Consider the following 17,996-nt stretch of genomic DNA (forward strand, 5'->3'; position numbering starts at 1 on the left):
CACTACAGAACAAACAAAATTTGGTTCTACAATTTCTCCTTCACTTGGATTCATCAAAGTCCAAGTACATTCTATAAGCATTTCGATCTGAAGAGTAGTATCTTTCAATCAAGCAGTCAACTTGGAAACCATGTTTCTTATAAAGATTGAGTGCAGGTGTCCTCATAGGATCCACGTGAAGCATTATGCGTGAAACTTTCCTTGTCCTGCATTTCTCTATTGCTGCTTTCAGCAGAGCTTCTCCATGCCCTTTCCCCCTCCATTGCTCCTTCACTATTTAAACCAAAAGAATATGGAAGAATACCCATCTTGTCAAAAACCAAAATATTGAAGCTTCAATACAAAAAAATCACTAATTATAAGTAATAAGGACCACCCAGAAGACCAAACAAACAAATTTCAATCTTTTTTCATTGGGTAATTTCATCAAACAGTTTATGGGCATGGCTTATATTTACAAGGATACTAAAAAGTACTAAAGAAATGAAGTGGGTGATTGGAACCTGCGAGTTTGGTGATAGAAGCGAACAATGAAGAAGGCCAAGAATACATTGCATAGCCTGCAAGTTCTCCATCAACGTGGAGACAAAGCAATCCAGTGTTCTTCTTTCTTAGTTCATCATCAAAGAAGGTAGCGAGTGATTCGTGTTTGGGAAATATCTTTCTCTCCAATTTCACAATCTCTTCCACTGTCTTAATACAATTTCCTGAGTTTCTGTGAAGCTCAACTATCGCCACACTCGCCATGATTCCTTAGTTTCCTTAGTATTTGTTTTTAATTGCATCTTCCTTCAATCACATTTGTTAGTTTTATGGAATTAATATGTGTACTCTAAAAGTGTAGGTAATTTTTTTTACACTGTTAGCAAATCATCTATCAATTTGTTAATCATTATTGACTTTAAAACAAAAGTAATACAAATCAATGATAAATGATGCGCGGATAGTGTCAAAAACTTTACACCATAGATACATATTTTTAAACTCTAATCTTATATGATATAAGTAGGACTGGAAATGAGCCGAACTGAGTCGAACCAGAGTTCAGTTCGATTCAGCTCGATAAGGATTAGTTCAGCTTGAAACTCGACTCGAGTTCAATACGAGTTATTTTTTTAGCTCGAGTTCGGCTCGGTTAAAGTTCATGAACTGTTTGGTTCAGTTTGAATGGTTCATTTGGACAACTCAAATAATTAATTAAATTTTGAAAAATAGTGCATATATATAAATATAAATATAATATTGTTTATATATAATAACCATAAATATAAAAAATAATGTTTCGGTCATAATAAATATAAAAATTAGTTTATATATATAAATACATATACATACTTAAATACATTTGTATATATAAAAATATATTGCTCTAGCTCATGAACCTAACGAATCGAACTATATTCAACTAAAGTTCGGTTCGTTTATTTAACGAGCTCAATTTCTAGCTCAAGTTCGGCTCATTTGGTTCATGAACCAAGTTTATCGAGCTAAATAATGAATCGAGTTTCGAACGAATACCGAGTTAATTCGGTTCATTGTCAGCCTTAGATATAAGGATATGAGAAGAAAGTTATTAGGGTCTATTTGCAAATATTACTTAAGAGTTATTCAGTGACTTTACTATTACTATGGAAGATCTTCTCTACTTTTTAGTGTCTTCAATACTACCCTGAATCGATTAAAATGTATCATTTAATTGAGAAATAAAAGTTATAAAAAAGTAAAGTAATATTTTATATTATTTGAGTTAATGTTCTTGGAACCAAAAGTGTCCACACAAGTTTGAACCTTCATTAAAAAATAACTTTCTTTCCGTTTTTTTTAAAATAACAAATTACTATCATTTTTACTTTCTCATTTAGTTCATCCCACACCCCTAAAAGAACATGATTATCATTTGTTTGTTAGGAAACATTACATTGTCATATTATGTTCACAAAATTCATTTGAAAATTAAAAAGAAAACAAGGAATAGATTTTAACACTATGTTTGGTTTGGGAGAGAAAATAAAAGAAAATAAAACTTAAGGAATAAAATTTGAAGGAAAGAAAAATAGTGAAAAGTTGAATGATTTTTTAATCGTTTGGTATGAAAGAAAAAGAGAGGAAAGAAAGAGGAAATAATATATGTGATGAGACAAAATGATATAAATATCCATAATTAAAGAGATACAAAATTAACACACAAATATTCACTTTTATTTTAAAATTAAATATTTCTATAGTAATTATGTATAAAAATATATTTATATTAAAACTAATTAATTAAAATATTATTAACACAAATTTGAAGGCAACTCAATCTATAATGTTGGTCTATCCACACCATACTACCTCATCTATGGTTCTTTATTGGTGAAATTATAATTTTACTTTGATATTTAATTTCTGGTCATTTTCTCTTCAAAGTGGGGTAGAAATATTTTTTGTGGGACCTGCCCAAAATTTTATTTTCATCCTATTTTTCTTTGCCAACCAAAGGAGGGAAAACATTTTAATTCATCCATTTTCTTGTCCCTCGTTTTCTTTCCTTTCATTTTCAATTGAACCAAACAAAGCCTAAAACATATCTCCATTTATAGACTTAACTAAAGATAAGACATTGGATAAAGATTTGATCACTATAATTTGTTTTAATTCAATTTTAATATAATCTAAATCCAAGCATTACAAAAAATGAAATCTAAACTATCCAAATTTTATATCCAAATTATTTTGCAAGTTGAGTTTTAATAAGAAATAAAAGATTTCAAAATCAGCTCCCAAGCCTACCCATTTATTCATTTCTCTCAAAGCCTCACTTCACAAGCAAAACCTAAACACACCTTATGTCTTCCGAAACAAAATGATTACAAAAGCTTTCCTTTGGAAGTCAAGGTTTAACATTGTAGAGCTTTCCGCTTTGAATGTCTGCCACAAGCAAAAAGCCTAAAACCCTTCTCTCTGGTATGCATCCATATTGCAACCTCCAACCACTTCTTTTGAAGTATCAATTCTACACCTAAAAAGAAGAGACAATAGAAAATAATACAAAGCCCCCTTGGAATATGCAATAAATTACCTTATATCTCGGCTTAGCTCAATGTCCCCACAATATGGAAAAATAAGTACCCATTGGTAAAATTTGTCAATGCCTCAATATCCATCTTTAGCAACAAGAAAATTATCATTTGCAGTTAGAAAAAGAAGCCCTTTTTCATATTGTTTTAACTCTACCATAGCCTCACATATGACAAAAATAGAACACAATTAAAAGGGACAATCTAAACTTACAATAATAATCAGCTTCTAAATGCCATAATTTCTCAGATGGGTGCTCTCCAGTTTACACTTCTTCTCTTTTTGATATTACTACATTCATGTAATATTGCTGCTTACAAGGATGAAGAATGGAAGAAAGCCACTGCAACATACACCAAAGACACTGAGGGGTCACTTATTACAGGTACTTCTTTTGCTCCTTATATAAGTGTAATTTGTTTTGACAATGTGGTTCTGCATGTGCTACAGAAGGAGCTTGTGGTTATGGAGACCTTCACAAAGCCAGTTATGGAAAATATAGTGTTGGGTTAAGCACCATTTTGTTCAGTAGAGGGAGTACTTGTGGGGCTTGCTATGAGATCAGATGTGTTGACCACATCTTGTGGTGCATGCTAGGAAGTCCAACTGTAGTTGTTACTGCTACAGATTTCTGTCCTCCAAATTATGGGCTTTCAGTTGACTATGGTGGCTGGTGTAATTTTCCAAGAGAACATTTTGAGATGTCACAGGTTGCATTTTCTGAAATTGCCAAGAGAAAAGCTGATATAGTGCCTGTTCAGTATAGAAGGTAAAAGAAATGGTTCCAATGATGAAGATAGATTGAAATTGAACCATGTTGGTAATGTTTTAAAGTTTCTTGCTGGTAAGGGAAAGTTTTCTTAAGTTTCTTCTTGTTAACTTTCATGCAGGGTTAAGTGTCAAAGAAGTGGTGGCTTGAAATTCACTATGAGTGGAAGTTCTCACTTCTTTCAGGTTCTGATTACCAATGTAGGGATGGATGGGGAAGTGGCTGCTCTGAAAGTGAAGGGATCAAGAACAGGGTGGATACCCATGGCAAGGAATTGGGGACAAAATTGGCATTGCAATGTCAACCTTCAACATCAGCCTTTGTCCTTTGAGGTAACTATCAGCAGTGGAAAAACACTCACATCTTATAATGTAGCCACTGCAAAGTGGCAGTTTGGACAGACATTTGAAGGAAAACAGTTTTAGCATGATTAGATTCAGAACTAAATAGGATAAGTTTTGGAAGACTTTAATTATTAAACTGGAAACTGTGATATATGAATCAGTTACAAAGTGCACAAGCTTACTTGTATATTTGCTCATGATTCATGATCAAAATTGGTTCAAATCTGTGGTAAAAAGAATGTTCAAAAAAGAACATTTTATAACATAAAGATGGGTAAAGGGCTATGCATGATCCCTATCCTTAGAATTCCATTAATTATAAAAGCAGTCACTGATGGAATATGTAATCACTCAGAAAGTGAACTCTTTTGTAAATAAAGTAGTCAAATGAAATCAAATTTGTTTCTTTTCATTTTATTTTATGAGAACTCTGTTTCTTTTGCATCTTGCAATTTGTTTTTTATGCTTGAGCTTTTCTTTTTTAAACATTCAACTCCATCAACAAATATAGTATCCAATATCCACAATACTGTCTCACAATAGTGGCTGAGTTTAATTTGCAGTCTGTCATTTTAAGCTAAAACTCCTGTTGGATTGTCAGTAATTGTTGAATACAAGTAAATGTGAATTGTGGAACCCTTGTGCAGTCAAACTAATATACTACAACCAAATATGAGAAATTTAGTGATATATATGGCATAGCTTAGAAATAGATAGCATAAGCTTTAGAAATTAAATTATGAAATTCTACCTTGATTACCAATGTCAAAGGATGCCAAGCAAACAAAATTTGCATCTAAAGCCTAAAACTCTAGGACAGTAGTTTGGACCAATGCCCTCCAAAGGCCATGCTGCAAAGCCTGAAGATTTGGGTATATGGTCATGGCTTATTCTCCATGAATGTCAGCACCAGATTTAGAGAGAAAAAAATACAAATGAAATGTATATAAAAATAATCACTAACAAAAACAATGCAGTCTGGATCACTGATCAGCTGATGGCTCAGAAATAGGGGCTTGCTCACCCTCAACTACGGCAAGGGCCTCTGGTGCACCATTAGCACCACCTTCCTTTGCAGGAGAAGCAGGTTTACTCTCTGCAGCACCTTCTTTTGCAGGGGAAGCCGGTTTATTCCCTCCACCACCCTCAACTGCAGTTGGTGTTGATCTTTTCCCACTCTTGTCGTCCTTTCCCTCTTTTGCATCTTTGCTATCCTTTCCATCTTTGCCTTCCTTTGCATCTTTGTCTTCTTTGGGTGGAGGAGGCATCATGTGACGAGGAGGGTTCTGTTTAAGCTTCAAAATCATTTGGCGCATTCTTGCAAGTTCAGTTGGTTTCCCAGGCTTTGGACCTTGAATAACATGAACTGAAGGCTTATTATCAGCTTCTTTCTTCCCTCTTCTCTTCTCAATATTAGGAACCTCGCGAGGAATCATCTCTGCTATTGCTTTCCAGTAATGTTTGTCAGCTTCTTTGTGAAATTTCTCTTGGTTGGCCAAGTTTATCTGCACATAACAAATTCTCTTCAACATGCTTATAAATTATAAAGCATGACAATGCCAAATGGACTCGTGTTGGCGAAAAGGGTAGAGGGGAAGAGCATAAGGAAATTATATTAAAGTGCCAAATTGGGGATCAACATTACTATTTCTAGTTTCCTACCTTCTCTCTTTCTCTGTTGTTGGCTTTGTTTGTCTCACAATTGAGCTTCCTTTTTTCATAGAAAGCTTGCTTAAAATCTTCAGCTTCTTGCATTATCTGATTCCTTAACTCCTTCTCTCTTTTCTCCTTTTCCTCGAGATGAATAGCATTTTGACTGCTCAATTTAAATAATGAAAAATGCAGTCAGCACAGCAAATACCGATGGATAACATACAAATGACGCTGTGTTTATTTGAAAAAAATGAAACACTTTAGAATTATACTTTTTCATCACAACATAAATTGAGTACCATTTGACATTCAAGCAGACCCCATTAGCTTTAGGAATTTGAGCTACATCTGAAGGCACAAATGTAGAAACTAGATGTTCAAATTATGCTACATACAGTTCATCCAAATAGCCTGTGGCCCCTTCGTGAAAGTGGGAGGTCTAGCCTGCGCATAACCCTCCCTAAGAGAATAAACACCTCATACTCTGTTTTTTTCTTTCTAAAACGTAAATCCCATCTATAAATATATCAAGATGATACTCTAAAGGTGCAACACCAGATTAGTCCAAAAATGTTAAATTTCTACTATCAAATTTGTCTTAAAAAATCAATACAGGGATAAATTGAAGACATTAATTATCATCAAAGAAACATTAGACATCAGTTTGTTGTAGTGGACATAACAGCTCAATGATCACTTGCATACTTTCAACCCAATCTAACTCAATATTCCTTCTGATTTGATAAGAAATACCGCACCCAACATGTATTAGAACAATCAATGTAATCAAAATGGATGGTTAGACTCTCTAAATTGAATTTAGATCATGAGCAAGTAAGAGGGTATCTACATTTTAATCATCACCTGTACATTGATTTCTACGCACTTTATGATATCATTATTTAGGTTCAATTCCTGATGAGGGAGATTTGATTCATTCCGAACTTTGTAATTTAGAATAGAGCGTAAAGATTCACGTATAGTCAGTACATTATCTGCCGTTCATTTTATAATTAAATGGTGAATCATGTAGTAACAATATACAAAAACTCTTAAGGTCATACTATATACGAGTTTTTTATAATATAAAACTTATAAAACTATAACTAGGTATCTTAGCTTCAGATTCCTCTAAGATAAACCATGAAATCTTCAAACATTATATATACATAAACAAATCCAAATAGGGAAGAAATAAATTGAATGAACAAAATCTGACCGTCGCCATTCACGTCTTGCAAATCCTTCCTCCTGCATTTGCATAGGGTCTGGAAGCAGGGGCCCACCACCACCACCGGATGAAAAGAAGCCGTCATCGACGGCGGCAGGGGCGGAGTAACAATTTCCGGCAGGTTCAGTCTCAAAGGGAGTAGTGACGTGGCTGGGGTCAGGCGTGGAAATGCCGAAGCCATATACAGGTGGAGAATGTTGATTCTCACCGCCGAAGTTGGTATCAATGGTGAGGTTGGGACGGTCATCGTCGGCGGCGTAATCATCGGAAATAGGGAAATTTGATGATTCATAAGGCTGAGAATGGGGATTGTAACCGCCGTAGCCCATAAAGCTATCATCATCTTCTCCTTCGTTACCAAACGATTCAAACGATGATGCCATTTTCAGAATTTTGGGTCTTTTGTTGTTTTTTTGGTTTTGAGAAAGTAGTTTGTTGTTTTTCTTCTTCTGGGGGCGTGGAATGTGGAGATTGAAGAACGTTGGAATCGGATCACAAGGTATGTGTTTTGACGAATGATAATGAATGAGTGTATGTGTGTGAGAGAATTGGATTCAAATGTGTTTTGTGAAAGAGAATTTAGTAGGATCAAATAGAATCCTAAAATAGGAGGAGGCTACGGTTCATTTCATGTAATATACCATGGCAAACAATATGATAATTATTCATAACCATGGTATACTGGAGCACGCATAAAAATTTAATTAGCGAGTAATGATAAATAGAGGTGGATCACTAGGAACTATGCCAATAACTAGAATAAATATGATCTACATGATTGTTTATCGTTTGTAATGTTTTAAACTTTGGGTGTGATTATTGTTGTAGATGTGATTATTGTAATTGTAATTATTGTGGTCGTTGCAATGCGAATTGCGATTGTTTATGAGTAAAAAATATTTTTGGTATTGATGCGGTCTAATATGACCCGATGCAGTTGCGGTATGTTATGGCCTAAATATGATCCAATGTGGTTACATTATGATCCGTTGCAATCACATCATTGTGATTTAGTGTCATACCGTACTGCAGTGTGATACACGTGTAGCGATCACCACAACCACAATATTGCGGTCACATCACGTGATATGGTGAATTTAAAACACTGATTATTCCCTATAGTTAAGGTGAGTTAGCGCATCTAACGCACAAAAATCAGCAGTACAGACTTACATTATCCACACAATACATAATCCAAATCTAAACATTGCTAGTTTGAGAACCAGTGTGAGAAAGAATAAAGTCATGTTATCCGTAATAAGTGAAGACACATATAAACCATTTCCTAGAGTGCATACATTTCACCCTACTATATAAATAGGTGAAGACACTTATCAACACGGAAATAATTCCTCTAATTCAAATTTCTTTTTCTAAAAACATACATTTATACTAACTTTAAGTACCCACTTAGGAGGATCAAACTCTTATCAGGATTTAATAGGCTTCAGTTTCCTAGCAACATCTTTCACACCAAAGAATAGGCATGAAAGAAGCAAACTATATTAACCAATAACCACTTACCAAGCTGAAGTGACATTCATTCAACTTTCATTGTGTATCATAAATAGAAATTTTGGCTGGTTATCAACTCATGAACTCAAGTATTTTTAAATTTGTTGAAATGCATTAATGAATAAAACATGAGTTTGTTTAGAATTAGTAGTTTAAATATTATTAACATTATTTGTTGGATAGGAGATTAAATTCAATGATTTTGTAAGTTTATAATATTCAATCATGAGAAAGAAAATCATGTTGTGCAATAATTTAGAACTAGCCACGTAGAGATATAATTTTGGAGGATGAGGTGTAAGAGAAGTAGCTCAACAGCGCAGAGAGTGAGATTAATAGCGTTGGCAATGTTACATGCAAACCCAATCCTTCGAAATCAAACCTCATCTCCACACTTCTTCTTTCTACTAATAACTTCATCATAACCCTAACTCAAGTCATGTCTGATCGGTTCTTCCCAAACCCCATGCCCGAATTCGTACCCGAAACGACGCCATCAACTCCACAGGAAGAACAAGAAGCTGTCACCGTCACTCACGGAGACTCACTCTCGAAACTCCTCGCCATGCCTCACGCTCCACTCTCCCAGCGTCTCAAACGCGCTGCATTGGACCTCAAAGAAACCGTACAAATACCCATTTCTATATCTCTCTTTTTCTGATATTGACAATGGATTCTGATTCCTATATCCCACCAAGTGTTTGTGTTTTTGTGTCAGATAGTGATAGAAACGTGGGGATTCACTGGGCAACAAGTTGAGGACTTCACCTTATATTGCGGTCTTATGGGCACTGCTTTTCTGTTGTTCAAGTCTTATCAAGTGACCCACAATGCCAATGATCTCACCCTTTGCTCCCAAATTGTGAAGGCTTGTGATGCTGCTTCTGTTGCTTCTAGGTTCTCACCTACACCACCCCTTTACTTTGTTTTGTGTATATGTGTGGTTATTAAGTGTATAGGTTAATCTGATCCACTTAATTTATATTTTATGGATGGAAGGAACTAAAAAAGTAATAAAATGCATTAATTTAATGACACATTTACCACCATAACAATTGCAAGTGCTTGTTGAAAAAATGGAACTACTACCACACTCTATTGTAAAAGGTAATCACACATTTTGCAAAAATTAATTTTGTACTTATATGTGAGAGAATAATTTCTTACTTCAATGGCAGGGATGTAACCTTTATTTGTGGGCGTGCTGGTGTGTGCGCTCTTGGGGCTGTGGTTGCAAAGCATGGTGGTGATGGTGACTCTCTGAGGTACTACTTGTCTCAATTTGAAAAGGTATGCAAGTATTAATCTTTGCATAGTTTGTAGAAAGTTGGCAAGTGTCATTGATTTTATTTATGTACTTTGTCTATATGATTTGGTCTTTAAGTTTACGAATCTGATATCATGTTAGTCATTCTTAGAGACTAGATTGATATAAAATTTCAACATGTTGGCATTCTTAGTATTAGAATGAATGTATTAGAGATTAGAGAGAGTTGAGCTAGCACCTTTTGTAGTAGGTTGTTTGGGAAAGTGCAGAGAAGTCTGGTAGGAGCCCTGACCAAGAACATTTATAGGTGATTAAGAAAGATTTGTATGAAAATGGTTTTTGTACAAACATTATTTATGATGAGAGATATCATGGCGTCATTTGATTTATCTAGCCGACCCCATTTAGTAAGAAAATTCTTGCTTGTTGTTGTAGAAGATTAATGTGCTACACATTTTATAGATTGAGGGATAAACTTCTACACGTAATTCATATGGTAATTTGGGGTCAAATGAAATAATTTGGAGAATAACGACTTGTGTGGTGCAGATTAAGCTGTCAAAAAATCTTCCTGATGAGTTGTTATACGGGAGAGTTGGTTTTCTATGGGCATGTTTGTTCTTAAACAAGCACCTCAGTGAGGACACGATTCCTTCTACGTATACTGTGAGTTCGGTCTCTAACTCGTCATTGTTGTTCGCATTTGTTATATGTTTAACCGGAGAAGAGTCAGTGATACTGGTGTTGTGTTTCTGCAATTGTTTTCAGCGTGCAGTTGTGGATGAAATCATAAAAAATGGAAGGGCAATGGGTAGGAAGGGAATATGCCCGCTGATGTTTGAATGGTATGGCGAGAAGTATTGGGGTGCTGCTCATGGATTGGCTGGGATTATGCATGTCCTGATGGATATGGAGCTGAAGCCAGATGAGCTTGAGGATGTTAGGTGCACTCTTAAATACATGATACGTAACCGCTTTCCCAGTGGAAACTACCCTGCTAGTGAAGAAGATAGGAAGAGAGATGCTCTTGTGCATTGGTGTCATGGAGCTCCTGGAGTGGTCCTAACACTTGTCAAAGCAGCTAAGGTGACTGAAAACATGTTCTAGAAATTCACTTGATAATATATGTTTTCTCGGATGAAATCTTTATGTTCCACATCCTCGAGAAAACTATTTTTTTTACATTTCTTGTCTAATAGATTCACATGTTGCCTTTGCATGATAGCAGCATTGTAGGAGCATATTTTGTGGTGCCAATGTCAATTGTACATTTGTATTGCTGAAATATCCATCCCATTCTCATTGTTAATATTGAGATTTGTCTTATTCCTAACTTTTAGAAATCCTTTTCCAATGTAAATACACTGCATGTCCCTTGTTGACTTGGGACAAATGCATGTCTTCTATGTATCATGCAGCAACAGAAGATACATATTTCTGCAGATTATTTGTTATATATGTACATGCCAACTGTAACTTACAAACTCCTCAGGTTTTTGGAGATAAAGAATTTGTGGATGCAGCCGCAGAAGCTGCAGAGGTGATTTGGAATCGCGGTCTGCTTAAGCGAGTTGGGATTTGCCATGGAATTAGTGGAAATGCATATGTCTTCCTGGCCCTCTACCAAATTACCGGGAATGTGAAGTATTTATACAGGGCCAAAGCTTTTGCTTGCTTTTTGCTTGATAGAGCTCATAAGCTGATATCTGAAGGTGAAATGCATGGAGGTGATAGACCATATTCATTGTTTGAAGGGAAAGGAGGAATGGCTTATCTCTTTTTGGACATGATTGATCCTTCCCTATCTAAATTTCCTGCTTATGAACTCTGAGACTCTACAAATCATGGAAGGGGGTAACCTTATGTATATATAATCAATCTACTATGACCAATGTAAACTTAAGTAAAAATAAAGAGACCCTAAAGTTAGGACATACTTTTTAATGAAATTGAGTTTGTGAAAACTATGCTTTAACAATTCTGTCAAATTCATATTGTTTACATTTGCTTGTTAGTAGCAGTAAATGCTTTTTCTCATTGATTTTATGGTACTAGTTTGCCCTTTCATTATGTGGAGAAATTAATGTTCTTTGGTGGAGGTAGAGTGATATTTGACTTTGTTCAGGTTCTAAATGAATAACCTGTGATTGGATAGCAGTCTATTTAGGTTCTAAATGAATAACCTAATGATGTGAATGAGAGTAATAGAAGTGAAGTGTTTTTTTTAATCATTACTTTAGTTGATTGTTTTGTTTTTAGCATTACTATTGTTCATTAATTTAGTTGATTATTCTAGTTCTTATAGATGATCTATCAATACTACAATTTATATGTCATCAATTGGTATGGTGTGCCACATGTAGTTATTAGTCACATCGTAATATAAAAAAATCGAAACTTTGGATTGTATAAGGACCAAAATCTAAAATTATATGGAGTAAAATAAAAAGTTTGATTATATAAGAAAGGAACTAAAACTGAAAGAGGGTAATATTTATTATTTTCAGTGTATATATTAATTTATAAGTAATACATCATTATTCATTTGTAGTACTTATGTTTAAGTGATCAATGATAATTAAATATGAATGGTGAATAATACAATGACAATATATAGAATTCTCTTACACTATTATTACATAGATTTTTTCTCAAACTAAAATTCAGAAAATTTTAGTAAACCAAAAACATATTTAAACTCATTAGATTATTAATAAGTATGAGTAATTTATTAATGAGAATCATCTATTTTATCTTTCTACCCAATTAATTGAAAAAGTCTTCCTAATCGATTAATTATATTTTCGTAACAAAATCCATTTATTAAAAAAACTTCGAAAGATGTCTAAAATGATAAAAACAACCTAAACTTCGAAAGGGGCTCATAAGGAAGTAGCAAGTTTAAGGATTTCCTCACAGTCTATTATTCAAAGTAATTTAATTTAGTTAAGTTAAGATGAACTATATTCTATTCATTCATTTGCACATAAAAGGTTTATTGATGGTGTGAACAATCTTTTCCCTTTATTCAATTCCCAAAAGATTTACATTTTACAAACTATAGCTTGCAACAATTATAAATGACACGAAATAACACTTATTCAGGCGGAAAATATGAGGGAGAAAGAAAAAGTTAAATGAAAACGCATTTAAGTTGAGGCAAGTTATAATGAGGGGAGAAATCCTCTATTTATAACATGAGATCTTTTCCATGTTCCTCATCTCTCCAATGTGGGACATGAGACTTATTTATTTATTTTTTTCAAAACTTTTCTACGTGGGACTTGAGAATTTTTTAGATTTCACACCCAAACGAACAACTTGATAGGCTGTTATTGGCACTGTATTGCTTAGTTCTTGTGCCTTTCATCCCTTGTTTATTGATAATCAATAATCACATTTGGAAACTGAAGCATATATGCTTTGATGTCTCAAAATGATTATAATTCAGATACTATAGTTGAAAAGAATATCATATTATTAAATGAATTTTCAGCTATTTACATGCATTCATTGAGTACATAGTAATTGCACTAGTATAAGATGTTTCAGAACATCTGAAAGTACCATATGGTGACACCATAGTCTCCTCCAAAAAAGCTCACATATACAATGTTATGATTGACTTATGAAAAAAGAATAATTGTATAGGTAGTGAAAGTTTGCTTACATAATAAGATTTATAAGATTGCAATGTGTTTTCATGTTTTCATTTATGCCTTACTCATAGATCCTAAATTTTCTGCTCCTAGAAGATCATTCGCACCAGCAGAATCCTACCCATTTTCCGCGAAATGTGTTTCGATGGAATGACTAATCAATCAGGGTCATGTAAGACCTGGCTAATCAATTAATTTGTTAAACCGGTTTTGTTATGAACAAGTTGTTCAACATCTCCTAGCTCAGTTTCTCTTCTTTGACTCTGATGTTCATTCTGAAACATGATCTCTATCTGCTCCAATGACTTTCCTTTCGTTTCAGGAACTAGTGTATACACAAAGACAATGGCAAGAGCAGAAACACCAGAAAACAGAAAGAATGCTCCACCAAACGTGATAGTGCGTGTTACAGACAGGAAAGACATGGCTACAATGCCACTGCATACCCTATTACCAACAGCACCAAGTGCAGATGCTTGAGCACGCACCCGTAAAGGGAAGATTTCAGATGTCAAAACCCAACACACGGGGCCGAGTCCGACCGAAAAGAAAGCTACATTACCACAAACAAACAGAATAGACAGGGCAATCACAATAGGCCCTTGTCCAAAGAAAGTGAGAATAACCCCAATGCTGAACAAACAAACTGTCATGCCAATTGTGCTTATCAAGAGAAGGGGCTTCCTACCTAGTTTATCAATAAGAATTAAGGCTACCAAAATAAAAATGGTCTTTGTTATCCCTACAGCAACCGTGGCTACTAGACCTTTCGATTTATTCTCAATCCCAGCTGCTATGAAAATTTCAGGGCTGTAATACACAGATGCATCAATTCCTGAGATCTGCTGAAAACACTGAATCCCAATTCCAGTGATCAGCATTCGGCGCAGAGCAGGGGAAGGATATAGCAGCTCGCGCCACACAGGTTGCTCCTCGTAATTGGCTAATCCAACAGCTTGTTGTATTTCCGCGAGTCTCTCCTCTGCTTCTTTCTCTTCTTCATTTGTTTTCAAGAGCACTGCCCTAGCTTCATCAATCCGGTTTTGCATTACTAACCACCTTGGTGACTCCGGGATAACGAAAAGCGCAAAGCCAATGAAAGCTGAGGGCAAAATTCCCACAGCAAGCATTATCCTCCAACTTATGTGTGCTGAAAAACCAGAAAATGCATAATTCGATACATAACCGAGCAAAATTCCTACATTTATAAAAATCTCCGGGAAAGTAGTAAGAGAGCCTCTAGAGACGTTTGGTGATATCTCGGCAATATATATAGGGGAGATCATAACTCCAAACCCTATTCCGACCCCTGCTACTATTCTTCCGATCATTAGTACAACATATGAAGGAGCAAGAGTCATTGTTAGTGCACCAGCTTGGAAGACAACTGCAGCTAAGGCCATTGTCCATTTTCTACCAATAATATCTGATGTTCTCCCACCACCTAGGCTACCCAGTAGAGAAACAATGCTCAGAATACCAATCAAAAATTCTACCTGAACCTCATTTATCTTCAGATCTTCTTTAATAAATATAACTGCTCCACTCATGACACCAACATCTGCAAACTCACAAAATAAATCATGTAAACTTTTATTCATTCACTCTATACAATGTTTTGGAGGTAATAGATTCAAATTCTAGAAATAGGCTCTTGGCTCTTGTCATGAGACTAGGTGCATCCACTGGGTAGGTAAACAAGGGTATCCCATCACCCTATGAGTGAGGAATTAATTCATTTCAGTGTGTGTGGCTGCTTCTAACAAGTGTTGTCCACACAAATTGAACATTTGACATAGTACAGTAATCTAGTGAGGTCTTCTATCACTAGACCAATGACTCGTTAGTATCCACCTGGTAGGATGATCATGTGCTGAGTCACTCTATATATTCTATAAAATAATCTCCACAATAAAATCACTATAAATCTAAAGTTGACTTTTTTAATCTAGCTAGCCTGACCCAAAGTTTAGCAGATCTGATATCGTAGATTCTCAGATTATAAAGATAAATCAAATGTAGAACCAATTGGTCTAAATATGCTACAGAACAAAGACATGGTGCAAATGAAGGATTTGTCACAAAGCATAGCAACAAAAAAAATCAAAAAGTATAGTCAACGAAAATTGCAAAAATCTGAGACTTCTTCAACGAAAGCATACCATAGCCGAGAAGGACATTGTTAAGAGAAGCAAAGATGGCACAAGCTAGAACATATTTCCAGGTACTGTTCCTCTTATCTTCTTGTGCCTGCAAAATATCATCGTTATCCTCATGAAGCTCAGAATTCATTCTCTTATATTTGTTCTTTGTTCCCAAGGGAATTCCAGATAAACCCAATTCTCCATTCCCATTTTCTTGGATACCCATGTCTTTGTTTTGGCTTCTAATTGGAGGATTAATTCAAAGTTGTAAGCTTTATATTGGTTTTGTTGTTCAAACTAGGAAGTTGTAGGAAGTTGAAACCATATGGTCTTTGTGTTTGATTGGACTATGTTATAAAATATCTGAGACTAAGACAAGACTAAGAAGCATGAATGGATTGTTGGATTTTGTTGCTGCAGATCTGAACCTGAAACTGAAACAATGAATGAAAAAAATGCAACTGTGAATGGAGGACAAGACTAGGTAACTAAGGAGGACCCACACTGTTTTTGTCACACAAGTAAAAGTCTAAAAGCTCAACAATATAGAAAATGCAAATTGTAAAGTTTCAGTATTCAAACATTTGGATGATGTTATATTTTAATACAAAATAAGTAAAAAATTAAAAAGAAATAATTATATCATTCTTCTATTTATATTTAGAATAATATTTTATCTTAAAAGTAATGTAAAAATAATACGGTGTTAATATCGTACCGAAATAGGTTAGTGGTATACTAGTATAGAGGTTCAGCCGATGATTCACTAATTAAATCACATACCGACGAAATTAGATATAAAAATATAATATATTATTATTAATGTTGAAAAATCAATATTTTTTCTATTTCATTAAAAAATTAATTTTAAGTAAAAACTCACCGGTATAACCAGTACGGTGCAATTGAAAACTAACTTGTATAATAGTTTTGACCAGTAAAATTGCATGACTCGTATAATTACTATACTATATCGGTTTATCAATTGAACCGGCCGTCACGAACTGGATTTTATAATATTGTTTCTATATCAAATTTAAAATGATTTGATTTGAAGTCTCACTTGTATTGAGTTTAAACAAAATTTTAATATCTACCTAATAACTGTTTTCTGCAATTGAGCCAATGCAATTTATTATTTTATTTGGAAATACGTCACTTTCCTAAATTTCTATGTAAAAATCCCATTTGCATATTAATAATCATATTTTGTTAAATAAAATATATTATAATAATCAACGCCATAACAGCTGCAAAGTTTTAAATAAGAAATTAATGTTATGCCCTATCAGACATTTAAACGGTGATTCACTAATTTAGTTACACATTGATAAATATATATATATATATATATTATTTATATATTATAATAATATTATCTTAAAAAAATATAATATATTTGTTTAAACCATTTGTTAAAATAAAATGTATTATTTTTTATGTACCATGTTTTAAAAGTATAAGCAAGAGTAATTTGTAAAAATCATAATTAAGTCACTTGAATAAAAACTTTATAATTTCAAATGAAAATTGATGACTATATTTAGTACAGTTTAAATGAAATCGATTAATTTTTTCTAATTTTAAATAGTATAATTACATAATCGCTATAATTATTATGTCTTTTTAAATCTGATTTACTGATTTTCTCGTAAAATCAAATAGTACAATGCAATTTTCATAATTATCTATTGTTTAAGATTTTAGAATAACTAATTGAAAATTCATATTCAACCATAATCAATATAGCAACTTGTTTACAATTAAATATGTCATTATTAAATAACTAATTTAAAATATTGATACTTGATTTCCTTAACAATTAAATAATAATCAATATAGCAACTTGTTTACAATTAAATATGTCATTATTAAATAACTAATTTAAAATATTGATACTTGATTTCCTTAACAATTAAATAATAATCAATATAGCAACTTGTTTACAATTAAATATGTCATTATTAAATAACTAATTTAAAATATTGATACTTGATTTCCTTAACAATTAAATAATAATTATTAGATAATTTATTTTTGTTGTCTAGTCATACACATTATGGCAAATAGTTAATTTTGTCCAAAATATTCATATTAATTATCTGCAGTATGAAGACAATACTTAACCCTATTTTTTTTACTTATGACAAAAGCAAATATATATCACCTAAATCAATATTAAATAATTTATTCCATAATTATTACTGAAATAACTTATTTTTAAACATATTTAATAACTCACTCAATATATTAAAAAATAATACATTGACCCCTCCCCTCAATTTCCATCATTAAAGAGTCCAGTATAAAAGAGGAACTCATCTGAAAGGTGAGAAGATCTCTTCTAAATAATG

The 17,996-nt window shown here is 33.6% G+C and overlaps 5 protein-coding genes across 6 annotated transcripts; 2 read left to right on the top strand and 3 right to left on the bottom strand.

The window, feature by feature from the left end:
- Nucleotides 8-774, bottom strand: LOC109363268 (putative ribosomal-protein-alanine acetyltransferase). Its single transcript, XM_019609476.1, has 2 exons — nucleotides 504-774; nucleotides 8-273 (listed from the first exon to the last, which is right to left on the bottom strand). The coding sequence occupies exons 1-2, from the start codon at nucleotides 745-747 to the stop codon at nucleotides 41-43; spliced, it is 477 nt and encodes a 158-aa protein (XP_019465021.1). The 5' UTR covers nucleotides 748-774; the 3' UTR covers nucleotides 8-40.
- LOC109325979 (expansin-A20-like) lies at nucleotides 3,052-4,590 on the top strand. Its single transcript, XM_019558630.1, has 3 exons — nucleotides 3,052-3,445; nucleotides 3,511-3,829; nucleotides 3,951-4,590. Exons 1-3 carry the CDS (start codon nucleotides 3,310-3,312, stop codon nucleotides 4,252-4,254), a joined length of 759 nt encoding a protein of 252 aa, XP_019414175.1. The 5' UTR covers nucleotides 3,052-3,309; the 3' UTR covers nucleotides 4,255-4,590.
- Nucleotides 4,848-7,664, bottom strand: LOC109325978 (clathrin light chain 1-like). The gene is made up of 3 exons (XM_019558629.1): nucleotides 7,046-7,664; nucleotides 5,836-5,989; nucleotides 4,848-5,678 (listed from the first exon to the last, which is right to left on the bottom strand). The coding sequence occupies exons 1-3, from the start codon at nucleotides 7,438-7,440 to the stop codon at nucleotides 5,157-5,159; spliced, it is 1,071 nt and encodes a 356-aa protein (XP_019414174.1). The 5' UTR covers nucleotides 7,441-7,664; the 3' UTR covers nucleotides 4,848-5,156.
- LOC109363348 (lanC-like protein GCL2) lies at nucleotides 8,833-11,853 on the top strand. The gene is made up of 6 exons (XM_019609584.1): nucleotides 8,833-9,197; nucleotides 9,291-9,469; nucleotides 9,751-9,862; nucleotides 10,389-10,505; nucleotides 10,608-10,925; nucleotides 11,332-11,853. The coding sequence occupies exons 1-6, from the start codon at nucleotides 9,012-9,014 to the stop codon at nucleotides 11,668-11,670; spliced, it is 1,251 nt and encodes a 416-aa protein (XP_019465129.1). The 5' UTR covers nucleotides 8,833-9,011; the 3' UTR covers nucleotides 11,671-11,853.
- LOC109325888 (probable polyol transporter 4) lies at nucleotides 13,295-16,153 on the bottom strand. 2 transcript variants are annotated; one of them, XM_019558489.1, is made up of 2 exons: nucleotides 15,661-16,153; nucleotides 13,295-15,059 (listed from the first exon to the last, which is right to left on the bottom strand). In XM_019558489.1, the coding sequence occupies exons 1-2, from the start codon at nucleotides 15,866-15,868 to the stop codon at nucleotides 13,690-13,692; spliced, it is 1,578 nt and encodes a 525-aa protein (XP_019414034.1). In that variant the 5' UTR covers nucleotides 15,869-16,153; the 3' UTR covers nucleotides 13,295-13,689. The 2 variants fall into 2 exon arrangements, with proteins under 2 accessions (XP_019414034.1, XP_019414035.1); XM_019558490.1 differs by lacking the exon at nucleotides 15,661-16,153 and adding an exon at nucleotides 15,461-15,652 and having other exon boundaries at nucleotides 13,295-15,104.

The sequence above is a fragment of the Lupinus angustifolius genome, chromosome LG13, assembly GCF_001865875.1.
Source record: "Lupinus angustifolius cultivar Tanjil chromosome LG13, LupAngTanjil_v1.0, whole genome shotgun sequence".
NCBI classification, from domain to species: Eukaryota; Viridiplantae; Streptophyta; class Magnoliopsida; order Fabales; family Fabaceae; genus Lupinus; species Lupinus angustifolius.

Bases quoted from the DNA above. Each gene is read 5' to 3' on its own strand.
- LOC109363268 (XM_019609476.1), bottom strand. From the start codon at position 747: ATGGCGAGTGTGGCGATAGTTGAGCTTCACAGAAACTCAGGAAATTGT. The intron at 274-503 runs GTTCCAATCACC...TGGTTTAAATAG, and splicing joins TTCTATCACCAAACTCGCAG to TGAAGGAGCAATGGAGGGGG.
- LOC109325979 (XM_019558630.1), top strand. From the start codon at position 3,310: ATGGGTGCTCTCCAGTTTACACTTCTTCTCTTTTTGATATTACTACAT. The intron at 3,446-3,510 runs GTACTTCTTTTG...CATGTGCTACAG, and splicing joins TGAGGGGTCACTTATTACAG to AAGGAGCTTGTGGTTATGGA. The intron at 3,830-3,950 runs GTAAAAGAAATG...ACTTTCATGCAG, and splicing joins GTGCCTGTTCAGTATAGAAG to GGTTAAGTGTCAAAGAAGTG.
- LOC109325978 (XM_019558629.1), bottom strand. From the start codon at position 7,440: ATGGCATCATCGTTTGAATCGTTTGGTAACGAAGGAGAAGATGATGAT. The intron at 5,990-7,045 runs GTCAGATTTTGT...TAAATTGAGCAG, and splicing joins GCAAGACGTGAATGGCGACG to TCAAAATGCTATTCATCTCG. The intron at 5,679-5,835 runs GTAGGAAACTAG...TGTTATGTGCAG, and splicing joins ACAACAGAGAAAGAGAGAAG to ATAAACTTGGCCAACCAAGA.
- LOC109363348 (XM_019609584.1), top strand. From the start codon at position 9,012: ATGTCTGATCGGTTCTTCCCAAACCCCATGCCCGAATTCGTACCCGAA. The intron at 9,198-9,290 runs GTACAAATACCC...TTTTTGTGTCAG, and splicing joins CATTGGACCTCAAAGAAACC to ATAGTGATAGAAACGTGGGG. The intron at 10,506-10,607 runs GTGAGTTCGGTC...AATTGTTTTCAG, and splicing joins CGATTCCTTCTACGTATACT to CGTGCAGTTGTGGATGAAAT.
- LOC109325888 (XM_019558489.1), bottom strand. From the start codon at position 15,868: ATGGGTATCCAAGAAAATGGGAATGGAGAATTGGGTTTATCTGGAATT. The intron at 15,060-15,660 runs GTATGCTTTCGT...GTGAGTTTGCAG, and splicing joins CAATGTCCTTCTCGGCTATG to ATGTTGGTGTCATGAGTGGA.